The sequence below is a fragment of the Erithacus rubecula genome (assembly GCF_903797595.1).
Source record: "Erithacus rubecula genome assembly, chromosome: 27".
NCBI lineage: Eukaryota > Metazoa > Chordata > Aves > Passeriformes > Muscicapidae > Erithacus > Erithacus rubecula.
The window spans coordinates 2,179,949-2,196,986 of NC_136679.1; the positions used below are offsets into that span (position 1 = coordinate 2,179,949).

General features: G+C 54.5%; 3 protein-coding genes across 6 annotated transcripts; 1 reads left to right on the plus strand and 2 right to left on the minus strand.

Moving 5' to 3' along the window:
• Window positions 1-125: 125 nt before the first annotated feature.
• On the minus strand, window positions 126-5,114 carry NT5C3B (5'-nucleotidase, cytosolic IIIB). Of its 2 annotated transcripts, none has more exons than XM_079327541.1 (10): window positions 5,094-5,114; window positions 4,821-4,948; window positions 4,630-4,728; window positions 4,098-4,167; window positions 3,640-3,686; window positions 3,125-3,210; window positions 2,848-2,937; window positions 1,713-1,875; window positions 1,386-1,586; window positions 126-1,154 (listed from the first exon to the last, which is right to left on the minus strand). In XM_079327541.1, the coding sequence occupies exons 2-10, from the start codon at window positions 4,821-4,823 to the stop codon at window positions 1,044-1,046; spliced, it is 870 nt and encodes a 289-aa protein (XP_079183667.1). In that variant the 5' UTR covers window positions 4,824-4,948; window positions 5,094-5,114; the 3' UTR covers window positions 126-1,043. The 2 variants fall into 2 exon arrangements, with proteins under 2 accessions (XP_079183667.1, XP_079183666.1); XM_079327540.1 differs by lacking the exon at window positions 5,094-5,114 and having other exon boundaries at window positions 4,821-4,899; window positions 4,943-4,990.
• Window positions 5,115-5,299: 185 nt separating this feature from the next.
• KLHL10 (kelch like family member 10) lies at window positions 5,300-9,777 on the plus strand. Of its 3 annotated transcripts, XM_079327996.1 has the most exons (5): window positions 5,300-6,320; window positions 7,022-7,508; window positions 7,602-8,219; window positions 8,655-8,804; window positions 9,309-9,777. In XM_079327996.1, the coding sequence occupies exons 1-5, from the start codon at window positions 6,175-6,177 to the stop codon at window positions 9,678-9,680; spliced, it is 1,773 nt and encodes a 590-aa protein (XP_079184122.1). In that variant the 5' UTR covers window positions 5,300-6,174; the 3' UTR covers window positions 9,681-9,777. The 3 variants fall into 3 exon arrangements, with proteins under 3 accessions (XP_079184122.1, XP_079184121.1, XP_079184123.1); XM_079327995.1 differs by having other exon boundaries at window positions 7,022-8,219; XM_079327997.1 differs by having other exon boundaries at window positions 7,262-8,219.
• A 200-nt stretch (window positions 9,778-9,977) lies between these two features.
• On the minus strand, window positions 9,978-16,148 carry KLHL11 (kelch like family member 11). Its single transcript, XM_079327994.1, has 2 exons — window positions 15,635-16,148; window positions 9,978-15,449 (listed from the first exon to the last, which is right to left on the minus strand). The coding sequence occupies exons 1-2, from the start codon at window positions 16,123-16,125 to the stop codon at window positions 13,838-13,840; spliced, it is 2,103 nt and encodes a 700-aa protein (XP_079184120.1). The 5' UTR covers window positions 16,126-16,148; the 3' UTR covers window positions 9,978-13,837.
• Window positions 16,149-17,038: the final 890 nt, after the last annotated feature.

A 17,038-nucleotide genomic window follows, 5' to 3' on the forward strand; every position in this document is an offset into this window, starting at 1 on the left:
CCAGTGAGGGCAGGGGGTTCTGGTGGGATGGGGAGCTGGGGAGCAGAGGCAGCTGCCAGTGCCAGTCCAGGGAACACAGCAGCTTCAGCTCCTTGGTGCTGGGTACAAACCACTTGTGATCCAGCTTTAGCCAATTATGTTTTTATTCCAAAGCAGAGAACAAATTTGCTCTTCCCAAAGCCCCTCATAACCAGAGGTTATACAGCAATAAAATGGTCTTTTCCTATTGCTGCTCTGAGAGACCAAGGATCAGCCCAGAAATTTAGTACACAAACATGGTCAGGTAAAACATTGCTTAAAACTCAAAATTCTGCCATTGGCCTCTCCTCCCCCACCCCCACCCCTCCTCCTCTGATCCCTGGCAGACAAACTTACTTCTGACTTTGGGCAGCAGCAGCAGCAGCTGAGCTCTGGGGCATTCAGGGACGGCTGGAAAAAGGTTTTTTCCCACAGTAAGAGCTGTGCTGATGCAAGAAGGACGGATGAGCTGAGACATAAGGCCAGAGAGCTGCTGGTTTACATGGGGAATGTGGGGCCAGCAGGGCCACACCAGCCCAGTGGCTGCACTGGCACCAGAGTCAGCCCCAGAGCTTTGAAGCTCACAGGACACAGGACGAGAGAGAGACTTGTTTTCTTAGCCAGGAACACAATGACACATCTAAACCAGGTCTGTCCTCAGCCCACAGTAAATTATCTCCATTCCACCCTCAGCTGCTGAAGCAAGTGCAGAACATCTCTGTCTGAAACATGGAATGGTTTGTTGTGGCCTCAGGAGGTGTCAAGAGTGAATTACCAGTGGGAGGAAGTCTGAACAGGATAGAGTCACTCTGGGAGGGAAACTGCAGAGCCAGGCAGAGTTGGGTAAAAGGGAAAGGAGAAACTTCCTCCATCTCACCTCTCCTGCTCCAGGGCTGGCTGAGGGCATTAGTGAGGTTGGGATGGAGCCCAGCCAGTACCAGCAGTCCTCTCCAGCTCTGTCTCAGGTGGGGCATTCCCTGCCCAGTGCCTGCTGTGTGCTGGAGCTGGGACACCTTGTCCCCAGCTCATGTCTCAGTCAGGATGTACCGCAGGATCCCGTTCACCACGTCCAGCGTCTCGTCGCTCTCCAGCACAATGTCATAGGAATCCAGGTACTTCTCCCTCCTCTCCTCCACCTGCCAGGACCATGAACAACCAACAGCTGAGGGTGAGGATGCTCCACCCACAGCCCTCACCACCCAAAGGTTGTCAGTAACTACCCTGACCATTTCCCAGACACAGCAGACACCCCAGGTCCCTCCACACACCCCACAGGAACTTGTACAAATCTCTCACATGCCCAAATCACTGGGGCAGCCTCCTGTGAAGGCTGGTAGGAAAAGCACTAAACTGCTCCTCTCACCCACCTTGTCATTGAGAAAGCCAATCTTGAGGATGTTCTCCACGCTGGGAACACCGTCTGCCATCGTCAGGTCACCCATGGAGTCCCCCAGCAGGATGATGCTTGTCCTTGTGCTCAGCTGCTGGAAATACCCTGTGCCCTGCAGCACACTGTTGTTCTTGTTGTAGGTGTGGATGAGGGGACCCTTGAAGTGTGTGAGGACTCCCTGAGCACACAGGACAGACAGGCAGACAGCTCTTAACCAGATGGTGTCACTGTTAATCACATCCCAGTCCTCAGTCCCAGCCCCACACCACTCCCCTCACCACACAGATGCAATGCAAGAACTCACATCATCATTGAAGTCCATGTAGTTGGACACCACGTTGACATTGGAGTAGAAGACGTTGGCCTGACGGATAATCTCTTCCAGGATATCACCAACACCAGCAGAGAAGATGAACAGGGGGATGTTGTTCTTGTGCAGCTGATCAAAGAACTCCTTGAAGCCATCCCTAGAGCAGGAGTGTCCATTGCACAAGGTTGTGTTACCAGCTCCCAGTAACAGCCTGGAGCCCTGTACTGGCAGCATGCTCAGCCCAGCTCCTGTTCCTGCCCAGCACTTCCCAAACACACGTGAGCTCTGCCAACAGCACCAGCTCTCTGTGGCACCAGCACTGCTGTGGCCTTCCCTGTGCAGAGGCCCAGAGTTCTGGGTGCAGCAGCTGGGCAGTGCTTGTGGGAACACAGAGCACTCCAGCCTTTTGCCTGGCATCTCCAGCTGCTCACAGGGGCACAGGGCACAGCCTGCCTGCACACAGCATGGGGGGCACTCCAGGAACCACGTGTGACATCTGCAACAGGTCAGACTGGCTGGGAGGGTGATCAGAACAACCTGTGACAGCCCCAGTCTGCCAGGACACAATTCCATGCACAAGTGGAACCTGGGCTCATGAAAAGCCATCTCCTCCCTGAGCCTGGCAGCAACCTGCCCAACTCCCCAGGCCAGACTTATGGCCACAGGTGCCAGGTCAGCTTTTAGCAGCAAGTTCTAGCACAACGTTTTTGTGCTGTGGGTGAAATCTGCTGCTGAGCCAAGGGCTCATAAGGCTTGGCAGTTCCAGTGCAAAGAACACAGCTCTGCTGGAAGCAGAGAGCTGCATGCAGCCCCTGCATCCTGCCCTGCAAACAGGGAGCTGTGCCCAGCACCAGCCCCTCAGCTGCTCCCTGCCAAGCCCCAAGGGAGGGGTAGTGGTTTCAGAGCAGGAAGGGAGCAGCCAAGGTGCAAGCTTAGGCTGTGGCTCATGTTCTGACTTCTTTAGAAGTCAGCCCCAGGGGCCAACAAGGGAGGCTGGCACTGGTAACACTGCAGTGTGACAGCACAGTCCTGGCTACATGGGCAGGAGAGAAGGGCTGTGGGCAGCCAAGCTGCAGCTCAGCATCACATCCCTGTGTCCAAACCTCAACACCACATCCTGTGCCTGTACCTGAGCATGGCTTCTGACTCTCTGACGATCTGGGCTATGTCATCTTTGCGGATCTTCTGTTGCACCAGCAGCTCATGAGCCTTGGTCCACCTGTATTTGGTGTGGGAAAGGCAGCAGTGACAGAGCCCCCAGACAAAGGCCCTCAGCGGTTAGAAACAACAACAAAACCTTGTGGGATCACTGTCAAGCCCAGGGATGATTCAAGCCTTGTGTCCTGTAGTCCTCAGGGGCAAGAGGTTGTCAGGACAACATCAAGATCACCACAAACAGCACTCACCACTCCACCATGAGGGGACGTTTCTCTTCCAGGGTCCGGTTGGGATCTATTTCAATGGGATAGTAATAGTGGAGCAGATCCTTCAGCTGGAGTATCACATAGAGGGAAAAAGAACCAAGTAAACATCAGGTCTAAAGACACTAAACAAAACTAGCATTTCTGAAGTTCTCCAAAGGATTGCTCTTCCTGAACACAACTGAAACCTTGTCACTGAGCAGCTTCCCTCTGAGCATACCTGGAACTCTGAGCAGCCTGGCTGGCCCTCACCTGCAGGTACAGACAGCCTTTCCTTTCCCTTATCAAACTGAAACACCACAGCTGCACATGCAAATTTGAGTTCCCTTTTTAACGTCTCCTCTGTCACTGCTGGCTGAAATGCAACCTGGACACTTTCTCACTCTGTCCTGGCAGCCACCACAGCTGGGAGAGCTGCCACACCAGCCAGTGTGACCTCCTAGCAGGTGACAGGTACAACAGTCACCGAGCCAAGACAGTGCCTCACACCCAGCACCCACCTTCTTCTTGCCATCCTCGCTGATAACACGGCTGGTATCAAGGATATCTGCAAAGAGAATAAAATGCCAATGATGTAGCACAGAATCATAAACAGACTTTCTACAGCAACTCCCCTGCATCTCAGTGCTGGCTCCTCCCAATACAAGCCATGGTGACACTGTGATCTGGGCACAGGCTCACTGTGGGGTCCAATGCAGCAAGCCCTGATGGCAGGGCCTGGCTTGGGCAGACAGCAGCCTCAGTGCCCCTGGGCAGTGGGATGAAGGCAGCCAGCCCAGGAGCTGGCTCCTGGCTCCTGCAGCAGGAACCAGGCAGTGAGGTGCCTGTGTTGGGGGGGGGCAGGACAAAGTGGCCAGGCTTGGCAGAGGAGGGCACAGGGGATGACAGGAAGCATATCAAACACAAACATAGAAACCAAACAGAACCAGCGACAGTAAAAACAACGCCTTGCACTCACTGTGAGACGTGGGGCAGCGCCTGCCATTGCAACCAAACCTGCTCAGGGTCATGTCAAAGTCAGAAATGACCTGGAAGAGGGGAGAAAACCAAATCTGCGTGTGACTTCTGCACTGGCCAGAGTGAGCCCAAGGTGCTGCCACTGTGAGAACGGGCACGCAGCACCACCAGCCTCCCGTGAGCACAGACCGGCAGCGACGTGGCCGCTCCTGGCAGCAGCGAGGCAGATGATGATGTCCTCACCCTCCCACCCCAGAGCTCTTATCAGCACCGAATGCTTCATCCTGCTGGGCGCAGCAGGGGCTTGGGGACTGGAGCACAGTAAATGCTTCACAACTGGGAGCCAAAGGGTCCGTCCGGGGGCAGCCACCAGCCCCGTGCTCCTTCTCCTCTGGGGCTTCTCCCCCTCCAGCTGCACCCTCGCTGCCCGCAGGGCTGGGAGAAGCCGGGCCGGGGCCGGGGGATGAGGAAGGGGCGAAGGACAGAGCACGGCAGATGCACCGGGCGGTTCCCCCCAAAAGCGGGACCGGTACCTGCAGTTTGGCCACCCCCTGCTCCCGCAGAGACCGGATGATGCCCCGCACACGCTCGGGCTGCCGGATCCGCACCGTAGCTTTCTCCAGCTCGGGCACCTGCAGGCAGAGACCCCGCTCGGTGCCGCCCCCAGCTCCGGGGGCACCGAGACCCTCCAGCCCCCTCCGCCCGTCCGTGCAGCCCCTCTCACCATCTCGCCGCTCCGCTGGCCCGGCCGCGCAGCCGCGGGGCGGCACCGGAACGGGGCCGCGGGAACGCAACGGGGCCGGGCCGGGCTGCGGGGAGGGGAAACGGGGCCGGGCTGAGGAGAGAGCCGGGCTGAGGGGAGGGGAAACAGGGCCGGGCTGAGGGGAGGGGAAACGGGGCCGGGCTGAGGGGAGGCAGGGCTGAGGAGAGAGCCGGGCTGAGGGGAGGGGAAACGGGGCCGGGCTGAGGAAAGAGCCGGGCTGAGGGGAGGGGAAACAGGGCCGGGCTGAGGGGAAGCAGAGCCAGCTGAGGGGAGAGCCGCGCTCGGGGAAGGCAGGGCGGGGGTCGGGGAAGGCAGGGCCGGGCTCGGGGAAGGCAGGGCCGGGCTCGGGGAAGGCAGGGCCGGGCTCGGGGAAGGGCCGGGCTCAGGGAAGGCAGGGCCGGGCTCGGGGAAGGGCCGGGCTGGGTTCAGGAGTCTCGGGCCGTGCTGAGGAGGCCGAGCCGGGCTCTGGGCGCGTCCCGTGGTTGCAGCGGCCGGTGAATCTTCCCGCCCTCCGCCCCGCGTCCGCAGCAGCTCCGACCGGCGATTACGTTTCCCTCGCGGCGAGCCGAAAGATATGTTTAAAAAAAAACAAAGAAAAAAAGAAAAAAAAGTCGCTGGCCCACTCCGCAGCCCCGGGGACACTGAGAACACCGAGCCAAGGAACAGTGGCGGGGGGAGAAGCCCTCAAAGAGCGATGCCCCAGCCTTGCCAAGGCCACCACTCACCCATGTCTCTAAGCGCCACATCCAAAAGACTTTTAAATCCCTCCAGGAATGAGGATCCGCCACTGCTCCCCTCGGCAGCCCATTCGGGAAAAAAAAAATCCCAGCATTTCCAATACACAGCTTAAACCTCCCCTGGCACAAGGTCAGTGACAAAGCAGCAGGGACAGCGTGTGTGACAGCACTGACATGAGCTGGACTGTACCTCAGCTTCTCCTGGGCCAGGCAGCACAAGACACTCCAGCATTGGTTCATGCCCACATTTGGGGGCTGTTACACCCCGGTCAAATATTACTGGAGAGTTGCCAGGGCATCAATCACAGGGCTGGTTTTGCTCCAAGCAGCACGGTGCAGGTCCGGGACACAGCATAACCCAGGCTGTAGGGAAGCAAAGGCTGGGGGCAACCACAGAATGCAGGTCACCCCTGCATCTGTGATGTCATTATGGGGCACAATCCAAGAACCAGCAAGGGGGCTCAGTGCTGGATGTTTGGGGACAACACCAGAGTGCTTCACACACCTCAGCAAGGTCCACTGCCTCTGGCTCCAACGTGGGGGATAGCTTGGCACCTACCAAACCTTCATCCTCCAACATGGAGAGGAAGATGAGTGATAGGAGTTGCAGCATCTCCAATGAACTCCGCCTGGAAGGGAGATTCTGTGATGCGATCATCAGTGTAGATGGGGTGGAGTTCAAGGCACACAAGCTCATCCTCTCTTGCTGCAGTATCTACTTCAGGTCAGTAGTTGAAACACAAAGGGATGGGGGCAAACAGTATTCCCTGATTGAGGTCACCCTGCCTCAGCACTTCTCCAGGACTTCCACCTGCACTGAACCTCTCACCAAGTGATTTCCCATAGTCCCGAACACCAGGATTAATCCACATATCAGTGGCTCTTGGCAGTGGTGTCAGAAGAGCCCCAGACACAGCACAGGCCTGGAGCCTGGCCCAGTTGCCACAGGGCAGCTTTGCCTTCCCCACACCCTGTGACTCTCTGGGGTTCAATACCAAGTGGTCGTGCACCTGGGTTGAGGCAATCCCACCCCAGTATCAATCTGTGCTGGGGGATGAATGAGAGCAGCCCTGGGGAGAGGGACTTGGGGTGTTGGTGGGTGAGAGGCTGAACATGCCCTGGCTGTGTGCACTGGCTCCCAGAAACCCCCCATTGTCCTGTGCTCATCCCCACAGCATGGGCAGCAGGCAATGGGGGGATCCTGCCCCTCTGCTCCTCTCAGGTGAAACCCCCTGCCCTGCTGCCTCCAGCTCTGGTATGCTCCAGAGGCTGTGTCTCCTTTTTCAAACTACCAGCAAGTAAAACATTAATCAACCATGGGGACTCCCAGAATGGCTCCTACCAGTGCCAAAACCGGTGCCCTGGAGGCAGGGGAGCACTGGGGATCCAGGGGCAGGGTTTAACACAGCAACACCATGTTTTCAGGACTCTGTTTACCAACTGGGACAGCGCAGACAAGATGGTCTATCAAATCCCTGGCATTTCAGCTGAAATGATGGGTCTCATCATCAATTACGCCTACACCGGGACAGTACCGATCACAGAAGAGAATGTTGAGAGTTTGTTGGCTGCAGCAGATCAGTTCAATGTCATGGGCATCGTCAGCCTGTGCTGTGAGTTCCTCAGTTCCAGGCTGTGCTTTGAGAATTGCATTGGCATTTGCAGACTCACTGACTATTACCACTGCCCCGACCTGCGCGCAGCTGCCTGCGTGTACATCCTGCATCACTTCGAGGAGGTGTCCCAGGTGTCCGAGGAGTTCCTAGACCTCTCTGCCGAGGAGCTGGCGCACATTATTGAGAAGGATGAGCTTAACGTGCGGCGGGAAGAAGCCGTGTTTGAGGCTGTGCTGAGGTGGATCACTCATGACCCGCAGAACAGGAGGCAGCACATCGCCTGCTTGCTCAGCAAGGTGGGTGCAGGGCAGCTTTGGAGCTGTCCCCAAAGGCTACCGAGGGGGAAACCATCAGTGTTAGTACTCCAACCTCCTCCTTGCACGTTTCAGGTTCGACTGGCACTCCTACAATCCGACTACTTCATGAACAACGTCAAAGCTCACGAGTACGTGAAAGACAATGCCAACTGCAAAGACCTCATCATCAGTGCCCTGTCAGAAATCTACGACCTGAACTCCTACGGCCAGTGTTCCTCAGTCAACGCCAACCCACTCACCCGGCCGCGCCTGCCCTACGCCATCCTCTTTGCCATCGGGGGCTGGAGCGGGGGCGGCGCCACCAGCGCCATCGAGACCTACGACGGCCGCACTGACAAGTGGCTGAACATCCCCTGGGAGCAAGAGAGCCCCGTTGCCTATCATGGCTCGGCTTATTTGAAAGGCCACGTCTACGTTATCGGTGGATTCGATGGCACAGATTATTTCAACATCGTCAAACGGTTCGATCCGCTCCAGAAGACGTGGCAGCAGGTAGCACCCATGCACTCACGGCGCTGCTACGTCAGCGTCACCGTCGTGGACAACTTCATCTATGCCATGGGAGGGTTTGATGGCTACATGCGGCTCAACACAGCAGAGCGGTATGACCCAGACACCAACCAGTGGACCCTGATCACCCCCATGCACGAGCAGAGGAGTGATGCCAGTGCAACCACGCTGAATGGAAAGGTAAATTAATCCCAACTAAGAGCAGCTGGGGTTGCAGCATGAAGAAAGTTAACATAAATCCTTGCTAAATTAGTAATACTTAAATTCCTAATGATTTATTACATCCTGGAGTTACAGATATACAGCAGCCTGCTTGGTGTGGCACAGATGTGATCAAGAGTACAAAAATTCTTCCAGAGCTGCTGCCTACCTGGTGCCTGACAGCCCTTTTCCTGGCCATAGGTGCAATATCAGGCCTATCTGCTTCATGCAGCTTGGAAAATCAAGAGTTGAAATCTTGTTGCCATCAACTCTGCACTGCTGCTATAAGACCATTCCCATTCTAAAACAAAACACCCCAAAAATCTTGCTACACCATCCATTTTCTCTTCAACATGTTTCCTCACCAAGGGTCTAACCACCCCACTCACAGTTTCCCACCTCTCCTGTCCCCAGGTGTACATCTGTGGTGGGTTTGATGGCGATCAGTGCCTCAGCTCAGCTGAAACGTTTGACCCCATCACAAACCAGTGGTCCCTGATTGCCCCAATGAGCAGCAGGAGGAGTGGAGTTGGGGTGATGGCGTACGGGAACCACGTGTACGCGGTAAGGGCCAACACCACCCAGCACTGCAGCCCTTTGGGTGCCTGCACTTCCCAGACCTCCAGGGTGGCCAAGTGTTTACATGAGGTTTAGAGAAGTCAGGAGCCAGAACAGTTGATGCACTTCCTGAGAATGTTATCACCCATCACACGCTTTTGAGTAGGAAAATGGTGTTTGGCAATGTTGAAGCAAAAAACATAATTTCTGCCGTGCCAAGAGCATCAGCAGCACACAGCAGGGGCTTGGGCCTGTTCATCCATTGTTTATCCTCTCCATGGACTGCATCCAACCTCTGGAGAACTGTCAAAATTAACAGTTGTATGATGCGCTTTGGAAAGCTCCTCAGAGAGCAGGGAGCAATAAGGAAAGCCATGTTCAGAGATCTCATGCTCTCCGCCACGCTCTGACTGCAGCCATGGAGGCTGGAACAGTTCCCATCTCACTGTGAGTGCCAGGACCTGGCTGAGGAAAGGCTCCTTTCAATCTCTGTCCCTTTGGCATTCACAGGTTGGAGGGTTTGATGGCAACAGCCGGCTCCAGAGCGTGGAAGCGTACAACCCCATCACCAACGCCTGGCACGCCGTGCCCTCCATGCTAAACCCACGCAGCAACTTTGGCATTGAGGTGATGGACGGCCTGTTGTTCGTGGTCGGGGGCTTTAATGGGTTCAGCACCACCGTCGCCACCGAGTGCTACGAGGAGGACACCAACGAGTGGTACGACGCCCACAGCATGGGCATCACCCGCAGTGCCGTCAGCTGCTGCGTGGTGCCAGGGCTCTCCAACGTCATGGAATACATCGCCAGGCAACACTACTACCAGCACAGCTCCTCCATGGACATCTTGTTCACCAGTTCAACTCGGAGCTCGCCGTTGTAAATAGTTCCCCTTAGCTAGGAGTGTTGTGATCAGCCATCACTGGATGCTTGTGTAAATAGTTCTGCGTATCTAATAAAGTCTTCTGAGCATCCCATCACTGGATGCCTGTGTAAATAGTTCTCTTTAGGTAATAAAGTCCCCATGGCAGCAAGGGAGTATGTTCTCTTGTTCTGAAATGCAAACAATTGTAACAGGCCAAAAGGATCATTAAGGTTTCAAATTTTCACTCAATAGCACTACCCAATGTATTAGCCACACCCTATACATCAACTTAAAAAAATCAAAAGCACATCAGAATGCTAGAGAAATAGAAGGTTTATTTTCATTAATTCACCTCTTACAATAAACTTTAGTACAGTGTGTTTAAGGTCAAGAACAGGACAGGATCTGTTTCAAAGGGCCTATGACACACACTACTTTACCTCACAGGTAAGGACAGGAGTGCTGCTCCCCAGGAAATTGCTGTCCCTCTGTTAATATGCCAGGAGAGCAGAGCTGCTGCAACCCACAGTGACATGGACCCACGAGGAGAATCTGACTATTAATGGTCATCAAACAGCTCGTTAGTTCCACACTCTACATTCATATTAGTAACAGGGTTAGATCCTCAAGAGCACCTGTTTTATCAAATTCCACCCAGGACTGTCAAATGGGAGATGGCTTGTTCTCCAACCTAAGCTGGACAGAACTCAAAATAAATACAAGCCACAAACAACTTTCTTTATGCTTGCTTTTCAAAGCCCATTGGATGTTATAACATCCTGTTACAGGGCTGTATTAAGAACAACATAAAAAATTCTAATTCCTTGGTACTGTGTTGTTAGCCACCAGGGTATTCCACAACACACAAGATGAGCCAAGAGTTTGGATTTTAATATTTACTGTAATGGATAAAAATACCATTGCAATAGTCAAGCAGAATGCTGGGGAGTTGTTCACAGCACATGTAACATTGGGCTGTTTGCTTCAACACTGGAGTGGTCTCCAAGTGCAAGGGAGTCATTAAAAACATACACAGCCCCTGGCTACTAATGGAGTATCCAAGTAGTTTTAAATTATTTTGTACACATATGGCCCCTGGGAGTTACTACAGTGACCACCAGCAGGTGCCACTGGTACTTTGAGCAGAAAGCCCCATGTGTTTGGTGGCAGGTATCAGGACAGGTGTAGAGCTGATTGTCCTAAGGAGGAGGAAAACTCCCCAATGTTCTTTTCCCTCAGTGAGGCCAGCAGTCAGCCTTCTCACCCTTACTGAACACACACTGGCATCCTGCTGGCAGCTGACCAGCCTCTAGAAACACATGGGAAGAATTCCTAGGCTTTTGTTTATGGGATCATTTGATAAACAAATCTATGGTGGTCAAGGGCACAAGGAATTGTTATGGATACACAGGCTTGTGGGCTGAACTGCAGCCAGAGCCACGAATGCAATTCTCCCAACACCTCATGTGGTGCAATGGATCACTCAACCCTTCAGACACAGACCATATAAATGCCACTGGTCCCCTGGGATTCAAGGCTAAAAAACCCCAACTGCTTACAACTACTGCAGAACTGGCAGAGCAAACATGAAGACCTCTGGAGCTCTTTGCTGCTGCCAGGCCCCCCCAGAGCCCATGGAGAGACAGCACAGCACACACAGCATGCAGCTGGCACACACGGGTTACCTGGCCAGGGATGGGGCTGGGCTCACACTGCCTCTCACTGGAATGCTTTTTGTAAATGCCACAGCTTGTCTGTCAGCCCAAAGTCCTCCTGGGAAATGCAATATCAATTTTGCTTAGAAAAAGCAAGACTGCAAGGTTTGTTCTTGCCTCTTTGTTGCACAATGCCACACATGAAATATTCAGCTCCTACTCCAACTCAAAGAACCATCTTGGTGTTTCTCCCTACAAATTCTCTGTATTTTATGACAGACTACAAGAGAGCTTGTAGAGAGCTGTGGTGGTGACCTACCACTCCCCAACTACTTGTTAAATCCCTCCAGCTGCTTCAGCAGAGTGGAGGACATTAACTCCTCTCCATTGCTTTGATGTAAAGTCTGGGAAAGTATCTTAAAATCAGCTCCCACAAACTGCTGTTACATCGATGGATTCAGTTTGCACACTTTATCACAAACTGCTGCAGGAGCAGCAAATCTGCACCTACTCCAGCCAGACCTGCAAGAGTCCATGAGTCAGACTCCATGGATCAATCCCCAGCTTACAAGCCTGCAGCAGCTGTTTGGGAACAGTCACCTGCAAACATCACCTGAAACTCACCTATTTCCTCTTGCATGAAGCCCGTAGCATAGACTTCACCTGCCCCAAGAACCAAACAGGCAAAGAAAATACAACATGGTTACAACAGAGGAGTAAACAGAGACAAACTGTTCAGAATTTCAAGTTTGGGAGTTTTTTTAACTAAGGCTGGAGACTCTCTCACAGACAAGTTGTTGATATCAAAGTGGCCCATGAACCATAAAATGGAGCATATTACAGGACGTACACACGAGAGAAACCTTTGCACACTGAGTGGTGGAAACACTTACCCCAAGTTTCAGATATGATCTGGGCTGCCTGTTGAACTGGAAAAGGAAAATGAGCAGCTCAGGAAGCAAAACAATGAAGACCAAAACAAACCCCAAACTGGTTAAAAGCTCTTTGCAAAGAAGTCACCCACATCAAAACCACCAGGAAATCATCAATGAACCAAGAACAGTAACAGATTTTCCAGAAAGGTTCGTCTACATAAATTTTGTAATACCCAGGTTACTCCTCCCATTCCCTTCCCTAAGATCCTGAGTTACACTGCATGGAAAAACCTGGAACATTCAAAAGAAGGGAAGGATGGGGAGAAAACGAGGTAGGAAGTATGCACTGAAACTGTTGGTAAATGAAAGGGTCCTGGAGCTTCTTGGACTGGGAAGGAGTGCTCAGTGGGACAGGTAACTGAGAGGCAGGGGTACTCCAAAGGGACTATCCCACCTTCTGTTCCCTGGGAGTGCTGCAGGAAGCAGTCCAGAGCCAATCAGGGCACTTGCATCTACAGCCACCTCAAAATACCACAAGGTGTTTAAACGAGCTTAAACCTCACCTCCACAACAAGGGGGGAAATTCAGATACTTGGAGACTCTGAAAGCCCAGCTCTCCCCCCTGCAGGAGCACCTGTGCCAGCTTGGTACAGAGCTGCAGCACAGCTGCACAGGGACCTGCTGGGACAGCAGGAGGGCAAGGGCTTCTGATTGTCAGAGACAGGCTGGGAACAGCAGGGACTCTTCCATCACTTTTAACTAGAATTAAAACGTGCAACATCTGAGAAGAGACCTACAAGTAGCTCAGGTGTCACTATACTCTCGTGAAATAATCCCACTCTCACTGATGCACTCTGACAACTGAACAATCAGTGTGGGTGGGTGCTGGTTGTCACTCCTTCACTCAGGCTGTTAACCCAAGTTCTTAAGTTTGAGATAGACTCAAACCTGCAAATACACCTGAAAAAAAAATTCACTGCCCAAGCTCTCTTTTAGCAAGTGTCTTGTGTCCAACCAGTCATCCATTTATAAACAAACTCTGCAGCCTCTCTATAGTACACAAATACAAAATATTTAATACACGTAGAAACATCCTGAAGTAATTTCATAAAGAAAGATTGTGCTTTTGTTTCATACAGAACTATTGCACTTGCCTCCAGCTTGGGAAAGCCAAGTACACCAACACCAATCCCGTAAAGTTTAGTCACTGAGGAGAGAATCAAAGGAATGTCAAGAGATAAGTGCAAATGAAACAGGTGCTTTCAAGCACACACAAATGTAACCACTAAATTATTAAGAGAGAGATCTTTGATTTTCCAAGTAGAACTGTTAGAGACTAAATCTACAGAAACCCTTGGAACCAAAGATCTGAGGAGTGAAGTAACAGGCTTGATGCTCCCGGAGACATTTTACAGCCCGATACAGGCTACAGCTTCTCCCTGGGCACCATTAAGGAATACTGTTAAATTCATGGAGTGTCTCAATCCCTATCCACCCTCAACTTCTGACCTTCTGAATTTCCAGTACACAACAGATGCTGGTTTTATGCATCAAATGCAATCCACACCCTCATGTCTTACAAAGACACATCAAGCCTAACAAGCAGGTTTATTCTGTAGGCTGATCAGGTGTGACACTGCAGACACTAGCACTCGATCTGGGAGCGCGGGATTCTCCGTAAGCTCAGGGAGTATCGGTGCATCTCCTGCATCTGCCTTTCCTGCATCTGCCTTTCCTGCATTTGCCTTATTCTATCTTTTTGCCACATGAGATTTTGTGGCATGGGGTACCTCTGTGTTCCCTGCAGGCACCTGAAGGGGATTCTCACGTGGCAGGCAGTGGCTCTGCAGCGGGGCTGTGGCATGGGGGGCAGGAGCATCCATCGCTTCCGCTCGGCGCAGTAGCGATAGGCCTCCTTCCTGTACTGCTTGTCAATGTCATCGCTGTTCTTCCACCCCCCGATGATAAACACATCATCTTTGTAGTAACAAATAGCTGCTCCTTCAATGCTCAGGACCTCGGGGGGCAAGGATTCCAGGATTTCATCCGAGGCCCTGCTGGAGATCTTTCCCTTGGCCTCCTCATTGTCTATGGGGTAACTCTTGGGGCAGCACGATGCGGTGTGGTAGAAGTTGGTGTTGGCAACAGACATCTGGAAAGAGCAGTAGTTGTCGATGAGGGGCAGGGACTCCACGTCCTGCCACTGCCTGGTTTCAGCATCGTATCTGATGATAACAGCCCTCAGCCCGTCCTCGCTGTCGCTGTCAACCGGCGTGCGGGCGGCCACGTACACAAACCGGTCCTCCACGGACACAGCTTTGACATCCCGCAGGATCTTTGGTGCCGACTCCAGGTTCAGCCATTTGTCCTGCTCAGGATTATAAATGGCCACATCTTTAAAGCCTGGACTGAAATTGCCGTGTCCACCAATACTGTACAAGTTGCCTTTCACTTCAGTAAGGCCAAAGGAATGCTTCCTGGTGATTAGGTTTGAAACCTGCTCCCAGATATTTCTGTTTGGATTGTACCTTTCCACAGTCTTGGCAAACCCCGGTTCCATGGAGCCAGCCACGTACACGTAGGACTCCGTCACGGCCACGGCATGCCCGTCCAGGTGGTTGTGGATGTGAGGCAGGTTGACCCACCTGTCCTCATCGATGAAGTAGCCCACGCACTCGCTCAGGTAGTCGCCGCCCTCGGACACGCCGCCGATGACCATGATGACGTCCATGTTCTGGCCAAAGCGCGGCAGCAGCGCGGCGGGACAGGCGGAATGCTGCAGGGTGCCAGACTGCAGGTTCTCCGAGCGCAGGGCATGGCTCTCCACGGCCTCGGACACCAGCTTCACACAGGCCTCGTTGCACAACACCAGCCGCTCCGATTTGACGTGGCGAGTCAGGTACGTGGGTTTCATCTGAGACAATCTTAGCAGCTTAAAGAGATCTTCAAAGTATCTCTCTCTTTCTTCAGGACTTTTCTGAACCCACTTCAAAACAGTCTCAAAGAGGATTTCTTCAGAATCCACCGTGATCTCTGAGTCTGACAGCCAGTCCCGCACAAGGTGAAACGGCAAAGTGTAGAACTCCTCATCTTGGATGACTTTGTGGAAGTTTCTCCTGATCATATCCTGCGCTTTGAGGGCAAGCTGATTCAGGGAATACATGTGGGCCAAGCTGTGAACCGCCACACAGTTGGAGAGGTTCAATTTCTTCTTCAGAAACTCTCCACAGAAGTCCTTCAACCGTGTCAGCAGAAACCTGCAGGACAAACAAGGGAGTTATACATCCCTGGAGGTATTCAGGGCCGGGGGCTGGGAGCAACATGCGATAGTGGACAGGCGTCCCTGCCCACGGCAGGGGGTGGAACGATATGAACTTCTATTGCCAACCCAAACCAGCTGTGATGCCGCGGCCCCGGCAGCCCCCGCCCCGGCCGCGCTTACCTGTCCGCCATCTCCAGCACCTCATGGACGTTGCCGGGGCTCACGCGGATGGTGCCGGTGTACATGAAACCGATAACGGCCTCCACCGTGTCGGGGTCGGGGCCGCCCTCCGAGCTCCACTTCTGCAGCTCCACCCGGCCCGAGCGCGACTCCGCGAACCCCCCCGAGAGCAGCGGCGTGAAGTACTCGGTGGCAGCGGCCAGGACGGACCGGTGCGCCCGGTACTCGCGGGCCATGCCGGCGCCGCCGAAAGCCAGCGTGATGTCGCAGTACAGGCCGTGGCGGCGCTGCTCGTTCTGCCGCCAGGCCAGGTCGGAGCAGTGCGCCGGGCACCCGAACTCCTCCGCCTCAGCCTCCCCGTCCGCCGCGCCGCCGCGCGGGCCCCCGCGCTCCGCCTCGGCCGCGGGCGGGCCGGGACCGGGGCCGGGGCCGGGGCTGGGACCCGGCTGTGGCTGCGGACAGGCCGCGGCCGCCGCCATCTTGTCCGACATGGCGGGCGGGCGCGCGGCGCTGCCCCCTGGCGGAGCGAGAGCGGCCGTGCGGGGCCATGGCGGCGCCGGGAGGGACCCGCCGAGAGCCCGCCTTCCTTAACGCGGGACCCGCATGGATCCCCCATCCCCTCCGGCCGGGAGCCCCCGGGACCTCCCGGGACACCGCGTCCCATCAGCCCGGGACTCCCGCGTACCCCCCGTCCCCTCAGGGAGGGACAGCCCCGGATCTTCATCCCCTCAGGCCGGGACACCTCCAGCTCCCCCATCCCCTCAGGCCGGGAGCCCCTGGGACCTCCCGGGACACCGCGTAACACCCCCGGATCTCCATCCCCTCAGGCCGGGACACCTCCGGATCACCTCTGCTAGAGCCCCCGGAACCTCCCGGGACACTGCGTCCCATCAGCCCGGGACTCCCGCGTACCCCCGGTCCCCTCAAGCCGGGACAGCCCCGGATCCCCCGGTCCCCTCAGGCCGGGAGCCCCCGGGACACCGCGTCCCCTCAGGCCGGAACTCCTCCGAATCCTCATCCCCTCAGGCCGGGACAGGACAGCCCCGCATCCTCATCCCCGGACAGGGCACTCCCGGACCTCCATCCCCTCAGGCCGGGACATCCCCGTGTCTCCCGTTCCCGCACCCCGATCTCCATCCCCGCACCCCGGCCCGGAGCCCCCGCGCCCCCTCCGCTTCCCTCGGGGGCCGCTCCACTCAGAGCCTCAGACACTCCTAATTATTTTCTGTCTGCTCTGTGCGAGCCCAGGGTGCACCTGAGCAGTTCAGAATTCTCTACTCACTTCACAAGGTTTTTAATCACAATGCTATACACACAGTCGGCTCCCTAACTCTTGTATAATATTTGCATCCTTCTGTTTAGTCTCTACTAAATTTTAGCTTTTTTAACCTACACTGAAACTGG

Bases quoted from the DNA above. Each gene is read 5' to 3' on its own strand.
- NT5C3B (XM_079327541.1), bottom strand. The intron at 3,211-3,639 runs GTGGGTGCTGGG...GTGATACTCCAG, and splicing joins GCGAGGATGGCAAGAAGAAG to CTGAAGGATCTGCTCCACTA. The intron at 2,938-3,124 runs GTGAGTGCTGTT...CACCAAATACAG, and splicing joins CGTCCCCTCATGGTGGAGTG to GTGGACCAAGGCTCATGAGC.
- KLHL11 (XM_079327994.1), bottom strand. From the start codon at position 16,125: ATGTCGGACAAGATGGCGGCGGCCGCGGCCTGTCCGCAGCCACAGCCG. The intron at 15,450-15,634 runs GTAAGCGCGGCC...TTTGTCCTGCAG, and splicing joins GTGCTGGAGATGGCGGACAG to GTTTCTGCTGACACGGTTGA.
- KLHL10 (XM_079327995.1), top strand. From the start codon at position 6,175: ATGGAGAGGAAGATGAGTGATAGGAGTTGCAGCATCTCCAATGAACTC. The intron at 6,321-7,021 runs GTCAGTAGTTGA...CCATGTTTTCAG, and splicing joins TGCTGCAGTATCTACTTCAG to GACTCTGTTTACCAACTGGG. The intron at 8,805-9,308 runs GTAAGGGCCAAC...TGGCATTCACAG, and splicing joins ACGGGAACCACGTGTACGCG to GTTGGAGGGTTTGATGGCAA.